The following is a 15,727-nucleotide window of genomic DNA, read 5'->3' on the forward strand; positions in this document are numbered from 1 at the left end:
TAAGTTATCAACTGACCTGATAAGATATTGTCAACTTGAATAAATGCTACCTGTTTATCAGGTATACTGTGTATTTATTTTAGAGTTGGCAATGTCAGGATTTCCAACAATTTTCATTGGGATGATCCCTCAAAATGTCACTAATTTAGTTGTTCTTCTTTGCCGGCCTCTTTATTTTCCTGGTATACGAAAAGAATTTTTAGGCCGGTCAAGGATTAGGTCTGTGTTCACGTTATTGCCAGTCGGTCCCAACAAATGAAAAAACCTTTAAGCTTGCACATAAGGTGCATTTAGATTCTAGCAAAGTTTCCAAAATCGTTAGGAGTATGATATCTCATCTCCTTCCAGAAAACATTAAAGCGCCAAACAAATATTCCATGTTTTTATCCGGGGTAAAAATCAGGACGGAGCAAAGAAACTGTCACTACGGAAATGACGTCGAATCCCGAAACGAGTTTTAAAATCCCGATTGGTGGAGGCCTACTGACGATCACATGCCCATGTGTTTGACCACAAAGGTAGACCAGCCACCAATCGAACACACCTCGTGTCGACCGGTCAATTTTGCAGGTACCTCAGCTGCGAGTGACTGACCATGGCCTCTGAATACCAGAAAATCTGGCTGGCGGAATTTTTTCACGGCTTTCCGCACTTGGACTTCTCGCTTTCCACAACGAGTGCCACTTTCGACCCAGACAGCGAGAACTACAAACAAGTAAACAAACTTTTTTTCCCCTTGTGAACGTGGCCATGTAACTTGTTTCACGGTGGTGCAAAACGACTTCAAGCAACAGGCAAAACGACGCAGCGTCATTGAGTTTTACTGCATTTCTTTTTCTTCTTTTTTTTTTCTTCTTCTAATCATTTTAAAAAGGGTTCTATGCAGTTTATTTTTTGATTGTACCTGTATGTAAAAGCAGATTTGTAAAAATTACTATTTTGTTTTGATTACTCGATCAAAGTTGTCATATGGTTGTAAATGAAGGAAATGAAGGAAGGAGGCTTCACTTTTGACCATTAATTTTGCCTAATATGCTATTTCTGCAGTAATCAACTATCATGGGAACATTTGCCAGTGCGACTACTGCAGTAATTCGTTTCAATTTTTGTTTAAGATTTGTTGTGCAGACACTTTGATGATAGTTTCAGCTAAACCCAGTTCATGAGTTGGATATTTTTTGTCCAAACAAAGGATCTGTGAAGTTTGGATTGTTTCAGTATGCGTGTGTGCTGAATTTAGTGTTCCCCCAGTATACTGTAACACTGTGTTGTGCATCAGAATTTTCACAGCCTTTTCATAAGTTGTTGTTTGTTGTTGCTAATATTGCTATCATTTCCAACTGTTCTGAATAAAACCTTTTGGCTGAAGCCTTTCGTTTTCTGGACTGGCAGATCAAATACCCCTTTTCCACCTTCTGGACTTAAAAGTGTGTCAAACACCTTAGTGCTTGTTATATAACTAGGCTTGTGTTTATTATTGGCCTTGAGTCGATAAAAGTCATGAAGTGACTGATACCAAAGATAGGGTCTTTGCTGATACTAGTAATGTTCCTACCAGCAGTGAAGCAGACAAACATCTGATTATGTCTATCACTAGTATCAGTTGTCAGTTGTCAAGGCAGTGAGTCGGTTTCATTTATCAAGTCTCAGAACTTCAGACAAGTGTGTGTGTGTGTGTGTGTGTGTGTGTGTGAAAAGTCACGTCAAGGTTTTATTTCATGATGGTAAATTGAATAAGCAACAATTGCTTTTTTTTTCTTTTTCTTTTTTTAAAATTTTTTTTTTTACATCAAGCCATCAATGAAAAAATAGAAAAAAATAAAGGAGAGAGAGAGAAAAGAACTGAACTGACAAAAAACAACAACAAAAGCATATATTACAAGAACAAGAATAGTGTGATGATGAAATACACAACTGCATCTCTCTCTCTCTCTCTCTCTCTCTCTCTCTCTCTCTCTCTCTCTCTCTCTCTCACACACACACACACACACACGTGTTTGATTTGATGCTCTCTTCTATTCACACACAGTATGCTACATCGCACCACACACATACATAACCTATTTTTCTTCACTTATGACTGAAATGAGTGCACTTTGATGTTCAGTACAATTCAAGAAACTGCACAGAAAAACAGAAACAAGCACACATTCACACTGTTGCAGGCATCAGAAGAGGTGAAATTCAAAATGGTGAATCTCTTTAATTTTTGGAAAGTTTTAAAGCACTGTGGGTTTTTTTTGGGTTTTTTTCTCGGGGACAGAGGTGGAGAGTTACAGACAGTAGAGCACAGATTTCTTTCCAAAAGATTACGAAAATTAAATTGTTATACTGATTTTTACCATATTGGATGCCACAAAATTTATTCCATATATATATATTATACAGAAGACACACAAAAAATTTTTGGGGGTCTATTTTCACCCAGCATACCTGGATTAGAAAATCCCAAGTTCCTGATTGATAAAGGGTGGGGGATTTTTCTCTCTCTGATTTCCCATGTCACTGTGTGTGCCTGCTTATGGTGCCTTAAACCTCTTTTTTAAAATTTTTTTTTATTGTTGTTGCACATCAAAGATGCTGAAAAAAAAGAAGAGAAACCCCATGTCAGCATTATTTTGATGTGTGGAAACACAAATGGTAGCCGTCTTAACTCACTCAGTACGGCCAGTCCTCTCTTCTCCTCTACACATACCCCTCGGATGTCCAGTGGGTGTCTCAATGACCCAACCTTTAGCTTCCGTCGTCAGAATTGTGGTATTCTTTATCAACATTCACCTCTTCAGTGTAAGAGCCTTCCGCTGGTAATATTTTGATGGTGGTTATTGGAGAGAGTTAATCCCTGATCTTGGTGTTCACCTTGCTAGTGGAGGGATACCAAATATTTCATCCTGCTCACACAGAATGAAGAACTTGTTTCTCAAACTTAAAGTTCAGTTTTAGTGCACTGTAACTGATCTGTCCAGTAAAAATAGGATATGTTATTTATTTATTTTCATTGTTATTATTATTTCATTTATTTACCCTCAAGGTCTCAGACTAAGCACGCTGCAGATGTGGTGCAGAGTATATTATATATTTTTATGGATTTGTCTGAATGCAGTGACTGAAGTGAATCCAAATAATGTGTTTATGTTTCAGGCGATTGCCTTGTGGTGTCTTGTGCCCATCAGTTTTGCTGGTCTGCTGTTGGTGCTGTTTCCACTGTGTTTCCGCTGTTGCCAAAATGCAGACAATCAGATATGCATGCGCTTAGCAGTTGGACTTGCAGTTTCATGGTGAGTTAACAAAATGAAGGTAAAAAAAAACAAAAAAACAGCCTATTTTTATGCTGATTTATAAAAATCCAGGGGAAAAATAGAGAACATCTTATTTTGTTAATCATGTTATGATTTATTATTTTATTAATATAAATGTATATCTGAAATAAATATATATTTTCACTATGTTTATTATGGTTTGTCATTAAAGTTTACACACCATGTATGACTGAGAATATTGTTAATGTTTGCCTTCACTTTCAGCATTTTCAGTGCACTCCTGATCTATGGGAATGCAGAACTGCACAGAGGTTTGGTTGACTCTGCCCAAGCCATGATGTCCACAAATGAAACAGTGGACTCTTCTTTACAGATTGTGAGTATATATCATTTTGATATGCTTTTTCTTAAAAAAAACAATTCACAACTGCTTGTTGAACTTGAACTAAAAATCAAATAAATATATGGTTCAAATAACAAAACCAGTCCCAGGTGTTCTTGTTATACATATAAATAATAGAGTTAACATCAAATAACAGTCTTGGTAAAACTTTAATTGTTTCAACTTTTAAAGCTATATTTATATCTTTGTATTTTGGTGTAATATATATACAGTTAATAAGCTCTCATTTATATGCATATTGTTTGTATTGTGTTATCAGATGTAAGATTGATATGCATAAAATGTGGCAGCTGATTTGTATTGTATAATACTCTTAAAGCATGTTACTTAGTCTTGATAGCCAAAAAAGTGATAAACATTTACTCAGGCAAAGAGAACCTCCCCAACAGCTTGGCAGGGACCTATTTTTTGTTAAGGAAATGTATCTCAAAAACCAAACATGAGCAGAACACTGAAAGTGAAACCAGGATTTTAGATAAAACAATAGTCTTAACATTGTCTTAAAATCTTTTAGAGGAAAAATACCAGACATGGCCAGTAACAAGGAATAGTAACTCACAAGGGACTAAAAGGAAGTCTTGATAGTAAATCTCGGTATATATATTATATATATGTACAACACAGTCACAAACAACTTAACCTTAACCATATGGCATACTATCTATATATATATATATCTTTACTGATTTATTTATTTGTGTTGTTGAGTTATTTGTAGCGACAGTCTTAACCACATACTCTTTCTCTTCTGATTCACAGGCTATTTCAGACATAACCATTGGGTAAGATTATTCAGGCATATTGGTGAAATTGGGATTGAAGACATTTGTTACATGTATGAAGATACCCTCAGTGTCACCGGACCAGTTAGCTGCTTCTATAATTTTTTTTTTTTTTGTTTACAGAGAATGAGAGATAAACTTAAAGGGAAAACTTACTGAAAGTTTCAGCTCTCATTGAACATTTGCAACAAAAGATATTTGTGTTTACTGGTGTTAAAAATGTGTGTGTGTGTGTGTGTGTGTGTGTGTGTGTGTGCGTGTGAGGGGCAGAGAGAGAGAGAGAGAGAGTGTGTGTGTGTGTGTAACTGCCCATTGAAGAAGACATTTAGGGAAGTATCATTTATCTCTGTTATCATACCTTAACTGGTAAAAAAAAGCACATGGTTCAAATCCTAATAATGATACAGCCATAGATCTGATAGAGAAAGGACAAAATCTTGCTGGTACTGACTGAGTCCACTCTGGCCTACAAATTTTCAACCTCTATAAAACAAACAAACAAAAAAAAAAGCACAAAACGGTTTGAACAACAATCTGCAGTCTGGAGTCACCCGTCACTTGACCCAGATGTAGAGACAGTAGGTGACCTCTCTAGCAGGGCTGACAAACCGTGATGATTCATGGAGTCACATGCTTTGTTGTATCACCACAACAGGCTCAGAGCAAAGATTGGGGCTCTCTCAGTGTTTGCATCAGCAGTGGTTTGTTCAGACAGTTTAACCCACTGAGTGCTGACCCTTGGTGAAATCAAACAAGATCAGTGTGGTATGAAAAATGTGCAGCGACTTCTTTTTGGATGCTTCTAAGAGATGTAACCAATTCTGCTGTTGAAAAGTAATGTAGTTTGTAGAGAGAAAAAAGCAAAGTCTTCAAAATAAAGAATGATGACTGACTTCCTGACCTTTCGACAATCTTATCTCAGTGAAGTAGCAAAACCACTCAAGTGCATACTTATTAGCAGCAATGAAGGGGTTAAAGCACTCTTGTGATTATCATGCAAGATACAATACAAACTGCACGGCAGATTTTTATTTCAAGGGAGTGTTGTTGTTTTTCTTGGTTTTTTTTTAAGTTCTTTTTAAATTTTATTTTAGGGTTTGCCTCTCTTGAGGTACTGAAAGATTGTGATGACAACACAGACATGAAAATGGGTCGTATAGAAAGTTTTAATGACCGGATTGTTATTGGCATGAGACAGAGAGAGGGAAGGGTATGGGGGATGGGGGGTGGGGGGCAGAGGTGGTGATCAAAGAAAGAAAGTTCCGTTTAAATAGCCAAGAATGGAAAAAAAGGGGATGTGGGAGGAGGGGAGTGGGGGGGGGGGGGGGGTGCGGGGGGGGGTTGGAGGGTGGCAGGGTAATATCAAACCTTCAGAGAAAGTATGGAGGGTGGAGAGACAGTTCTAACAGTGAATGGATGGAAAACGGTTGGAGAGACAGAAAGGGAGAAAGGGACAGAGACAAAAGGGCACACACAGAGAGAGAGACAGACAGACAGACAGAGAAGGAGAAAGGGACAGAGACAAAAGGGCACACAGAGAGAGAGACAGACAGACAGACAGAGAAGGAGAAAGGGACAGAGACAAAAGGGCACACAGAGACAGACAGACAGAGAAGGAGAAAGGGACAGAGACAAAAGGGCACACAGAGAGAGACAGACAGACAGACAGAGAAGGAGAAAGGGACAGAGACAAAAGGGCACACACACAGAGAGACAGACAGACAGACAGAGAAGGAGAAAGGGACAGAGACAAAAGGGCACACACAGAGACAGACAGACAGACAGAGAAGGAGAAAGGGACAGAGACAAAAGGGCACACAGAGAGACAGACAGACAGAGAAGGAGAAAGGGACAGAGACAAAAGGGCACACAGAGAGAGAGAGACAGACAGACAGAGAAGGAGAAAGGGACAGAGACAAAAGGGCACACAGAGAGAGAGACAGACAGACAGAGAAGGAGAAAGGGACAGAGACAAAAGGGCACAGAGAGAGAGAGAGACAGACAGACAGAGAAGGAGAAAGGGACAGAGACAAAAGGGCACACAGAGAGAGACAGACAGACAGAGAAGGAGAAAGGGACAGAGACAAAAGGGCACACAGAGAGAGACAGACAGACAGACAGAGAAGGAGAAAGGGACAGAGACAAAAAGGCACAGAGAGAGAGACAGACAGAGGAGAAAGGGACAGAGACAAAAGGGCACACAGAGAGAGAGACAGACAGACAGAGAAGGAGAAAGGGACAGAGACAAAAGGGCACACACAGAGAGAGACAGACAGACAGACAGAGAAGGAGATCAAAGTCTCACACCATTGCCCACTGGAAAGTTTTGCTTCAGAGAAACACTCCACTCCAACATGCTTGCAAACAGAGATTAGATATCTGTCCACCGTGTTTACTTTGTAAAGGAACCTCCCCACCTCACCCCATGTTGAGATATTCTCCTTGTGGTTTTAGTTTTCTTCACTCAATATGCCTTCAGATGAAGATGGTGACCATCACAGTATCAGCTTTGAAAACAAAGGCCCTAGCCAGTGACCTATATACTGGTGTGATGTGTCATGAGGGTAGACAGGATATATACAGTCTTAACCAAAAGTTAGGGACCACTTGAAAGCAGGTACGCTTTCATAAGACTTTTGAAAAATAAATGCTTCAAATGACGCTTGTTGCATATGGTCTAAAACTCTCATTCAGGCATACATGCACCATGAACTGTTTGACAAATGCGTTTGAAAATTTGATGTTTCTGCCAAAATTTTACAGATGTTTTTACTGTTCGGTCATTTTACAAATGAGGGACATGGTTTATCATTGTGAGAAACAGAAGCACATGTGCAAGAAAGCATGTCTGGTTATGACTGGTGCTCAGTACACTGGCTGTATACTTCCACTGAAAGTTCAGCATCCTTTACCTTGCCTCCAAGAAGAACAGTATCAGTAGCTGAAGGAGGCATCACTGTGTTTGGACAATCCATATACACTACACCACATCTGCCAATCAGATGCCTGACCAGCAGCGTAACCCAACACGCTTAGTCAGAACTTGAGAAAAAAAAAAAACCAAGAAAAAAAACCCACCCCAGTAATAATAACAATAATGATTAAAAAAATAAAATAAAATAATAATAAAAAAAGAAGAAAACTGTTAAGTTCCGAAGTGGTCAACTTTTTTTAATGTTGTGCATCAGTCAGGCGTACGGTATCAGGTGGAATGACTACGTCGGCGGGTGTTGGTATCAACCAGCTGAGTGCTGGAGTACTTAGCTTTGCAGTGACCTGGTTCATTTACATATAACCATTTCATGGTCTCATAAGTTTGCCTTGTTTCTGTCACTTCTTTTGTATATATATATATATATATGTATATGTATATATTTCTTTTCCTTTTTTTTCCAACTTAAACCAATGAGGTAGAAATTTTTAAAAGAAGGTTTTATGGTGTTTCCTGTTTGTTTTGATTGTTGTGTTTTTTTTCTTCTGTCCTTTTTTTTTTTTTTTTTTTTTTTCCATCTCAGTTTGCCCTTCAGTATTTCTGTTTTTCTGATTTGATTCTTATCTGCATTTTTTGTTATATTAGTTATATAATATATCTTGTGTTCCTGAGCACACAGGCTCACACACAGAGACACAGACACCCCCTCCCCCCCCCCCCATACACCTTCACCACCCACCCTTACCCCTTCACCCCATACAGAGGATGTTGCCACATACTCTGTAACCACCCTTCCACAACTAATTAACAAATTGATTAATTGATTAATAAATCACACTCTTCCCCAGATGAACAGCGTATCCAGAACCTCAGACGATGTGGAGAGGAAGCTGGTGCCGGAACTGATGGAGGCGGTGAATGGCATCGGCAACAGCACGGAATACGGTCCCATCGTGGCCATGATCCAAAAGATCGGGCAGAACATCGACAGCACCAGAGAGAACCTTGTGTTCATCAGGAACAGCACCTCGGGGCTGCACACCGACGTTGTTGCCAGTTGGATCAACACTGTGGAGTATGTCAGGTGTGTTGTTGTGTTAACTAAAAGAGAGGAAAAACCCCACCACTGACTTTCAGAATAATGAAAGAAATCAGCTGATGTTTTGCGTAGGTTTTATTTTTATTTTCATGTAGTTTTGAAGAAGAAAAATCTAAAACAGTGTGTTTGTTGAGTGTGTGTGTGTGTGTGTGTGTGTGTGTGTGTGTGTGTGTGTGTGCGCGCGCCTCTGTGTGTGTGTGTGTGTGTGTGTGTGTCCAATTTTTGAACAGAGGTTTTTGCAAACATTGATGTTAATGAGTTCTACAGCTGAACTATTCTGGCTGAAAAAAAAAAAAAAAACAGAACAAAAAGCAAAACAAAAAACGCTTACACATTGTATTCACTGTAAAACATAAAGCTATAAAGCTCTTGGGGGTAAAATGTATGGTCAAGTGATGTAAATTTTGTTGTTGTTGCAGAAATGCAGTTGTCATTGCCATTTGCTGCCTTTTCCTGTTTCTACTTCTTCTCATCTTTGTTGGAATCTGGAAGAAATCCCGAAAAATGCTGATCATGTGAGTATTTTCTAAGATGTTATCCTCCTTTATATTAGTTTTGAAAAAAATATTTGTTCACCTTCTGAATAAAGCTTTATATGATTGATACTGATAAAATGATCAAAATTCTGGAAAGATTTTTTAAAAATCAAACTTGTTCTCTGTGCATATTTGTTCCTTATTTTAAAAAGTAGTTTTTATCAAATATCCATTTTGATTACACATACTTAACCGTAATATCCATATTTTTCACAATGTTCAGTGGATACACGATAATCATTCAAATTGCTGATCAGAACTGAATTTAAAAAAAGAATCTAACACATTGAAAAAAAAAAAAGTTCTTTGACTTAAATCTGTGTGTTTTGTCAGAACTGATATGTCTTGTCAAAATGATTTTCTTCTTTCCCATAGAAAGGTTTGATCTGTATCAGTAGTCAGATATGCACTTGAAAAAATGCCCTCCTGTTTGTAAGGAAAGCATTTAAATTGGCAAAAGTGATAATTTGTTGCTCCTTTTTAGATGAGTATCACTATCTTGGGTATACTATAGAGTTTTCGTCAAAATTGTGAGTAATCTGGGTCAATCATTTTCATTTTGGGTGTCAAATGGTCAAAGATGTGAGTAAAATGAGTATGATTGTAATCATCTTGGGTACAGAATGGTCAAAATTGTGAGTGAAACAGGTATGATTATCACAATGTTGGGTATGGAATGGTGGTTAGAATTGTAAATAAAATAGGTACAGAATAGTAGTCAAAACTGTGAGTAAATCTGGTGTGATTATTGTAATCTTTGGTATGGAATAGTAGTCATAATTGTGAGTAAAACATGTACAATTTCTGTTGTGGGTCTGGAATGGACTGGACTGCTCAGAGTTTTGTTGATTGTTGTGTTTCCTTCTTTTCTGTAAAAAAAAAAAAAATTGTTTTTCAGCACTGTGGTTCTGATCATTGTCTTCACACCAGCCTTGTGGGGAATTCCTGGCTTTCACCTCGCTTTTGCTGTTGTAAGCCAGAGCTTTTTTGTTGTTGTTGTTGACATTTTGTGGTTCAGACTTCTTCCCTGCTTGACTGTGATGACAGTATTTAGAAGTGTTAGAATCTTCTTCTTCTTTCTTCTTCTTCTTCTTCCACTTGATGACCAACATCAGTATGTTGATGAAAATTGTTGTTTTGTGGGAGGTTGTTGGGCACAATTGAACTGGGCTGCCGAGGGATGTGCTGTTAATTGATAGGGGAGATGGGGTGCCTGGAGTAGGTCAGAGCAGGATCATGTTCTTGATGGATATTCAATCATACCACTTGCCATTTCCTTACATAAGTTTACTATTTATTTGAAAACGGTTGCAGTATTTTCAGTGTAGAACTATACAGGAACTGTGAAATGTTTTTGTTGTTGTTCTTGATTCTGGTGCTATTACCAATACTGTCATCATTATACATATCACTGCTGTGACATTAATTGTTGGCATTTTATGATAGGACATGATGTGTTGTGTGACAGGGGAGTGGTGACCTCTGCGTTGACCCCAACAGCTTTGTGCTGTCTCAGCTGAACAACACTGTGGATGAGGGTTGGTACACTTTGAAATATTCTGTTGTGTAAAATTAATTTGTAAACTGGCACTCTTCTCATTGTTTATATCCTGCTGGAAGTTTGCATCTTTCAGTTGATACTGTTTTCATTCCAGATATATATATATCTTTGTATGTGACTTTGAGTATAGGCCTCAGGGATACACACTCTGCTTGCATTCACTCATATTGCTCATAATAATGCATAGACTTTTTTTTTTTTAAGCAGATGTGTTGTAGCATATAGGGATCAGTCCTTGAAACTCAAAACTGAAAATAGATGAAAATGCCTTGATTGTCTCGTTTGGATTCAGATGTAGCTGTAGAGGTTAACTTTATGAAAGAACACACCCGACATACACTCCAGAGTGATAGAATTCTAGTATAATTGTCGTCATGTGAAAGAATTAAGAAAGTTACTGTCATGTTTCAGGGCTTCTGTCAGTGTACATGGAGTGCCAAGACAAGTCTCAGCCCTTCGGAGAGGTGAGAGGATCTGCTGAACTTTGTTCCTTGAAAGTGATTGTATTTGGTTACACTGCGTTGGTCGAACTTGTGTATGTGTGTGTGTGTGTGTGTGTGTGTGTGTGTGTGTGTGTGTGTGTGAGTGTAGTGTGTTTGTGTGTGTGTGTGTGTGTGTGTGTGTGTGTGTAGTGTGTGTGTGTGTGTGTGTGTAGTGTGTGTGTGAGTGTAGTGTGTTTGTGTGTGTGTGTGTGTGTGTGTGTGTGTATTGTGTGTGTGATGTAGTTTGTGTGTGTGTGTTGTTTGTGTGAGTGTATGTGTGTGTGTGTATGCGTGTGTGCATGCATGTGTGTACCTTTTAAAAAAAAAAAAAAAATTTCCTGACCCTGGTTCTTGTTCTTTCAACTCAAGTTATGTCATATCCTATCATATTCTGTTCTGTTCTCCATTCTGTCCATATGGTAATATCTGTACGGCATTTAAAAAAACCCATTCACATCAGGTAATCTAGATATGTTAACTATTGACTGCAACAGAACACCCACTGTGGTTTTTGTGAATATTGATGAAAATGCAAACTGCAAATCTGTACTGACAGAAATGTATCTTAATCGTTTGTTTTTCTTATCAGTCTGTTTAATTAATTTTGTAGTTGATTTGTTTCCCTTTTGAAATGCTGTGTCTGTAAGTTGCTGAGCAGAGGAGATTTGAACCATGTACCATTAGGGTGGTGTGTGTGCTGTGCAGCAAATGCTGAACGCCCAGACGTCCGTGTCCCAGGCTCTGACTGCTCTCAGTATGACCGTCAACATGTCTGCCCCATACAACATCACTGACAAGGTAATTAATTCCCCTGCTGGTGAATTGATCACAGTGTGTGTGTGTGTGTGTGTGTGTGTGTGTGTGTGTGTGTGTGTGTGTGTGTGTGTTTAACCTTTCATCTATGCAAGAGATACTCTGCAGATGTGTGTATGTGCCATAGGAAAATGAAAATGCCCACCTTATACTGATTTTCTGAAATGAAGCTCTGTGGCTATGTGGAGGACCTGCAACATACAGCTGCATTCATCATGGAGACTGGGGTGTCTGTCAAACAAACAAGAAGAAGGAGAAGATACTGATTTAATGATATTGAGCTTGCACTGATTTTGCACATCTGTCCACGTAATGTTTGAAGAAAGACAGATTTTGTGCCTCTGTCTACTTCATGTTTGAAGTGAGACATATTCCTTTTGACAGAGCAGTATTTAAGTTCTTGGAATCTGATATGTATATACATTTTGATACTGCTGTTGTACTTTGCCTGTCAGTTCTCTGTGGTGTGGCTGTGTGACCTTGTGGTGTGACCTTGCGGTGTGTGTGTCAGCTGGCAGGACCAGTGCAGGCCATAGGACGCGACCTGCAGTCTGTGTTTGGAAACCTGTCCTTGGTGGACACTCTGGTGGGGAGCTGCCTCTCGCTCCACAACAAATACATTTCTGTTGTTCGGGGCGTCTGTAACACTGCATTGTGAGTATTGGTATTCTATTTTCCTCTGTTGTAGTTCAAGAATTGCCTTTTCTTTTGAAAGTGAGGGAAGAAAATATTTTCTATCGCATCTCAAGAATCGCTTTTCCTTTCGAAAGTGATAGAAGAAAATAGTATTTTCTGTGTCGTATCTTGAGAATCGTTTTTTCCTTCGTTAAAAGAAAGTCACTTTTCATTGAAACTTGTTGAAGAAATTGATTTTAAAAGTTTGTGCAGAAAACGGTTTTTCTTGAAAGTTATAGAAAGAAAGATTTCAAACAGTATGGTGTGTGTGTGTGTGTGTGTGTGTGTGGTGTTTGCATATATGTGCATCCTCTGCACTTCCCCCATCTTTATTCTTAACAGTCCCCGCCCCCCCAATCCCCACCACCCCCCATTACCCTGCCTCCCATGATGCTTTCACACACACAGTCAGTTGCATTCTTTGCTGTTCAGGTATGGGGTGGGTTACATGGTGCTGACGGGGTTATTGATGGCCCTGTGCTCCGCTGTGATCGTCTTCACTTCACCCTTGGTCTGGAGATCTTTTAGCCAACAGTAAGTGTTTTGTGGGTTGGGTTTTTTTTTGTTTTTTTTTTTTTTAAAGAATTATTTCATTTAAAAAATTGTTTCCCAAAGAGTTCATTGACAAACATACACATGAAGATGAAAAATTTTTACATGCTCATAAGCACGCATGCAAACTCTCTCTCTCTCTCTCTCTCTGTCTCTCTCTCTCTCTCTGTCTGTCTCTCTCTCTCTCTCTCTCACACACACACACACACACACACACACACACACACACACACACACACACACACACATACTCATAATGTATATATATATATATATCTTTGTACCCCCACCAGAACACATCCACAGATTTGACAATCCCCAGTGTAATTTTGTTGACAGGGTCAGAGGTCAAGGTCAGGGTTATGAGCCAGTCGACGACACTGACCCCTTTGTGCCCACCACTCGTTCTCAGCAACCCAAATACGGCACATTTCCCACAGCGTACAATGAGGCAAACGGTTCACACTTTCTGGATGCTGTGTAAGTGCTGACTGATGTTGTGTGTAGGCCTTTATGTGTGTATGTGAGACCACCACACACACACACACACACACACACACACACACACACAATTTGATTTTCTTTCAAGAATACATGCTGAATGTCCAGAAATCATTACATTTCATTTAAAAAAAATGTATTGATATCTGGAAAACACTGACCATATTCATCAATATTAAGTATGTTCAAGTATTTCATGCTTAGAAAGAAATCCAACAATTAGAGTTACGGTTTTTAGTAAACTTTCATTTGCCAAAGTTTGATTAAGAAAAAAAAAAGTTCTACATTTTTATCTGTTTGGTAAATTTTAATCATTGCTTTTATATGAAACATTATTTGAAAAAAATCTAAAATCTATTGATTTTGTAATTTTTTTTTGTTTTGTTTTTTTGTTTTTTTTTGTTTTTTTTTGATTTGTTTCAATTTCTTTTGTGTGTAACCTTGATCAAGACCATTGTACATCGTTATTGTATCTTCTCCCAGCTTAAAAAGGTGTAAAAAGGACAAAACTTCCTCAGATGTCTAAAACTGTTGGGTATATCATGTTGGAGGTGTGTGTGTGTGTGTGTGTGTGTGTGTGTGTGTGTGTTGGTGAGCTTTATTTGCAACTGATATGTAATTGTAAAGCTTTTTGATAGGTTGTTTTGAGCGAACAATATGATGTATTATGATTGTCATTATGATTATAATTATCATTATAATCATCATTATTATTATGATGTGTGTTATATCAGGAGCATCAATGATGGAGACAGACCAGATTCTCCACCAAGGCCTGTGAGTACCTTTACCTGATTCAGCTTTTGCACGATATAGCTCAAGTGTTAGTCATAAGACAAAAATGATAAGTGATTTACGTTTGTGTTGAGTAGTATGTGCCTGTGTGTATGCATGCATGTGGCTATGGGTGTATGTGTATGTGTGTGTGTGTGTGTGTGCATGTGTGTGTGTGTGTCCACATTTGTATGCATGCATGCATTTAGTTTTCAAGTTCATGCATGCTCGTCTCTGGACAGGTATTCTTTGCTGTCGTAAACAATTCAACATTTGAAGGGCACTCCTAGTACTGAAGACCGTGTTGTGTGATTTGCAGTTCTTCACCCGCCATCTACAAGAGTACGCCAACCTGGCTCCAACCCCCAACAGCATAGTTCGATCCTCATAGCACCACCGCTCCACCACCACCACCACCACAGCCTGTCAAGTGATTGGCGGTTTTCGCTTCTATGACATGCTTGTGGGTCAGACATACTTACTCACTTAGGTGCTCCTGTGTTGTGTGATGCATGAGGCAGTGCTCCAGCGTCTTCAGCAGTCCCCCCCTAACCCCCTCCCCTAACCCCTCTCAGTGCGTCGCTGTTTACCATCAATCATGCTGCTTGTCTTGAGCTTGTTTTGTCTGCACCAGTCTATGGATTCCTCTTGAAACTTGAAATGGCACTGGCCGTGTCACCGCCTCTGTGAGGCTGTAGAGTACACTGTGTCAGTGAACTTGTGTTCCATAGGGTGGTGGTTTGCATTTATTTATTTTCTCCGTCATATTTCGGGAGGGAAATCTGAGTATTGTGTTGTGTGATATGATGCCTAAAGATGCTCAGGATGTGATGCATGTACACGTGCACAGGCATGCAGGTTTATGCTAGTCTATATTGGTACACATATACATTTGTGCAAACACACACACACACACACACACACACACACAGACACACACACAACACACACACACACACACACACACACACAGACACACACAGACACAAAGGATAATGGGGTAATTCCATACAGAATGGTCCTCTGTTTTCATGACTTGTTCCTCAAATATGTTTATGATGCATCAACTAATGGAATTCTGTTCATGACATCTCTATTACTAAATCTACGGGTATAGTAGAACCTCATTCAATGGTGTTTTATTCCCCTGTGATATCTGGCTATCATGCTGTGAAGTTTCTATTCACAAACTGATCATGTGACGGATCCTAAGGTAATGAGAATTGATTGCGTTCTATGTGTTGATGTTTGAAAAAAAATTACTCAGGTTTGTTTATTTCCAGCAAGATGGATACTCAGGTAAAATGGATTGTGCTGTTTACAAGTTCCAACTGTAAATTGGTCATATAATGATACC

General features: G+C 38.9%; 1 protein-coding gene across 1 annotated transcript; it reads left to right on the plus strand.

The window, feature by feature from the left end:
• The first annotated feature begins 534 nt into the window (after window positions 1-534).
• Window positions 535-15,307, plus strand: LOC143291850 (protein tweety homolog 1-B-like). Its single transcript, XM_076601967.1, has 14 exons — window positions 535-715; window positions 3,142-3,278; window positions 3,525-3,636; window positions 8,226-8,461; window positions 8,896-8,991; window positions 9,911-9,983; window positions 10,481-10,550; window positions 10,985-11,037; window positions 11,761-11,853; window positions 12,380-12,522; window positions 12,976-13,077; window positions 13,435-13,575; window positions 14,331-14,373; window positions 14,690-15,307. Exons 1-14 carry the CDS (start codon window positions 596-598, stop codon window positions 14,759-14,761), a joined length of 1,491 nt encoding a protein of 496 aa, XP_076458082.1. The 5' UTR covers window positions 535-595; the 3' UTR covers window positions 14,762-15,307.
• Window positions 15,308-15,727: the final 420 nt, after the last annotated feature.

Source organism: Babylonia areolata, chromosome 18 (assembly GCF_041734735.1).
Source record: "Babylonia areolata isolate BAREFJ2019XMU chromosome 18, ASM4173473v1, whole genome shotgun sequence".
Taxonomy (NCBI): domain Eukaryota; kingdom Metazoa; phylum Mollusca; class Gastropoda; order Neogastropoda; family Buccinidae; genus Babylonia; species Babylonia areolata.

What these genes read in the sequence shown, in the direction of transcription:
- LOC143291850 (XM_076601967.1), top strand. Translation starts at nt 596, where the DNA reads ATGGCCTCTGAATACCAGAAAATCTGGCTGGCGGAATTTTTTCACGGC. An exon ending in AACACTGTGGAGTATGTCAG is followed by an intron (nt 8,462 to 8,895) that starts GTGTGTTGTTGT and finishes TTGTTGTTGCAG; the next exon opens with AAATGCAGTTGTCATTGCCA. An exon ending in TCACACTTTCTGGATGCTGT is followed by an intron (nt 13,576 to 14,330) that starts GTAAGTGCTGAC and finishes GTGTTATATCAG; the next exon opens with GAGCATCAATGATGGAGACA.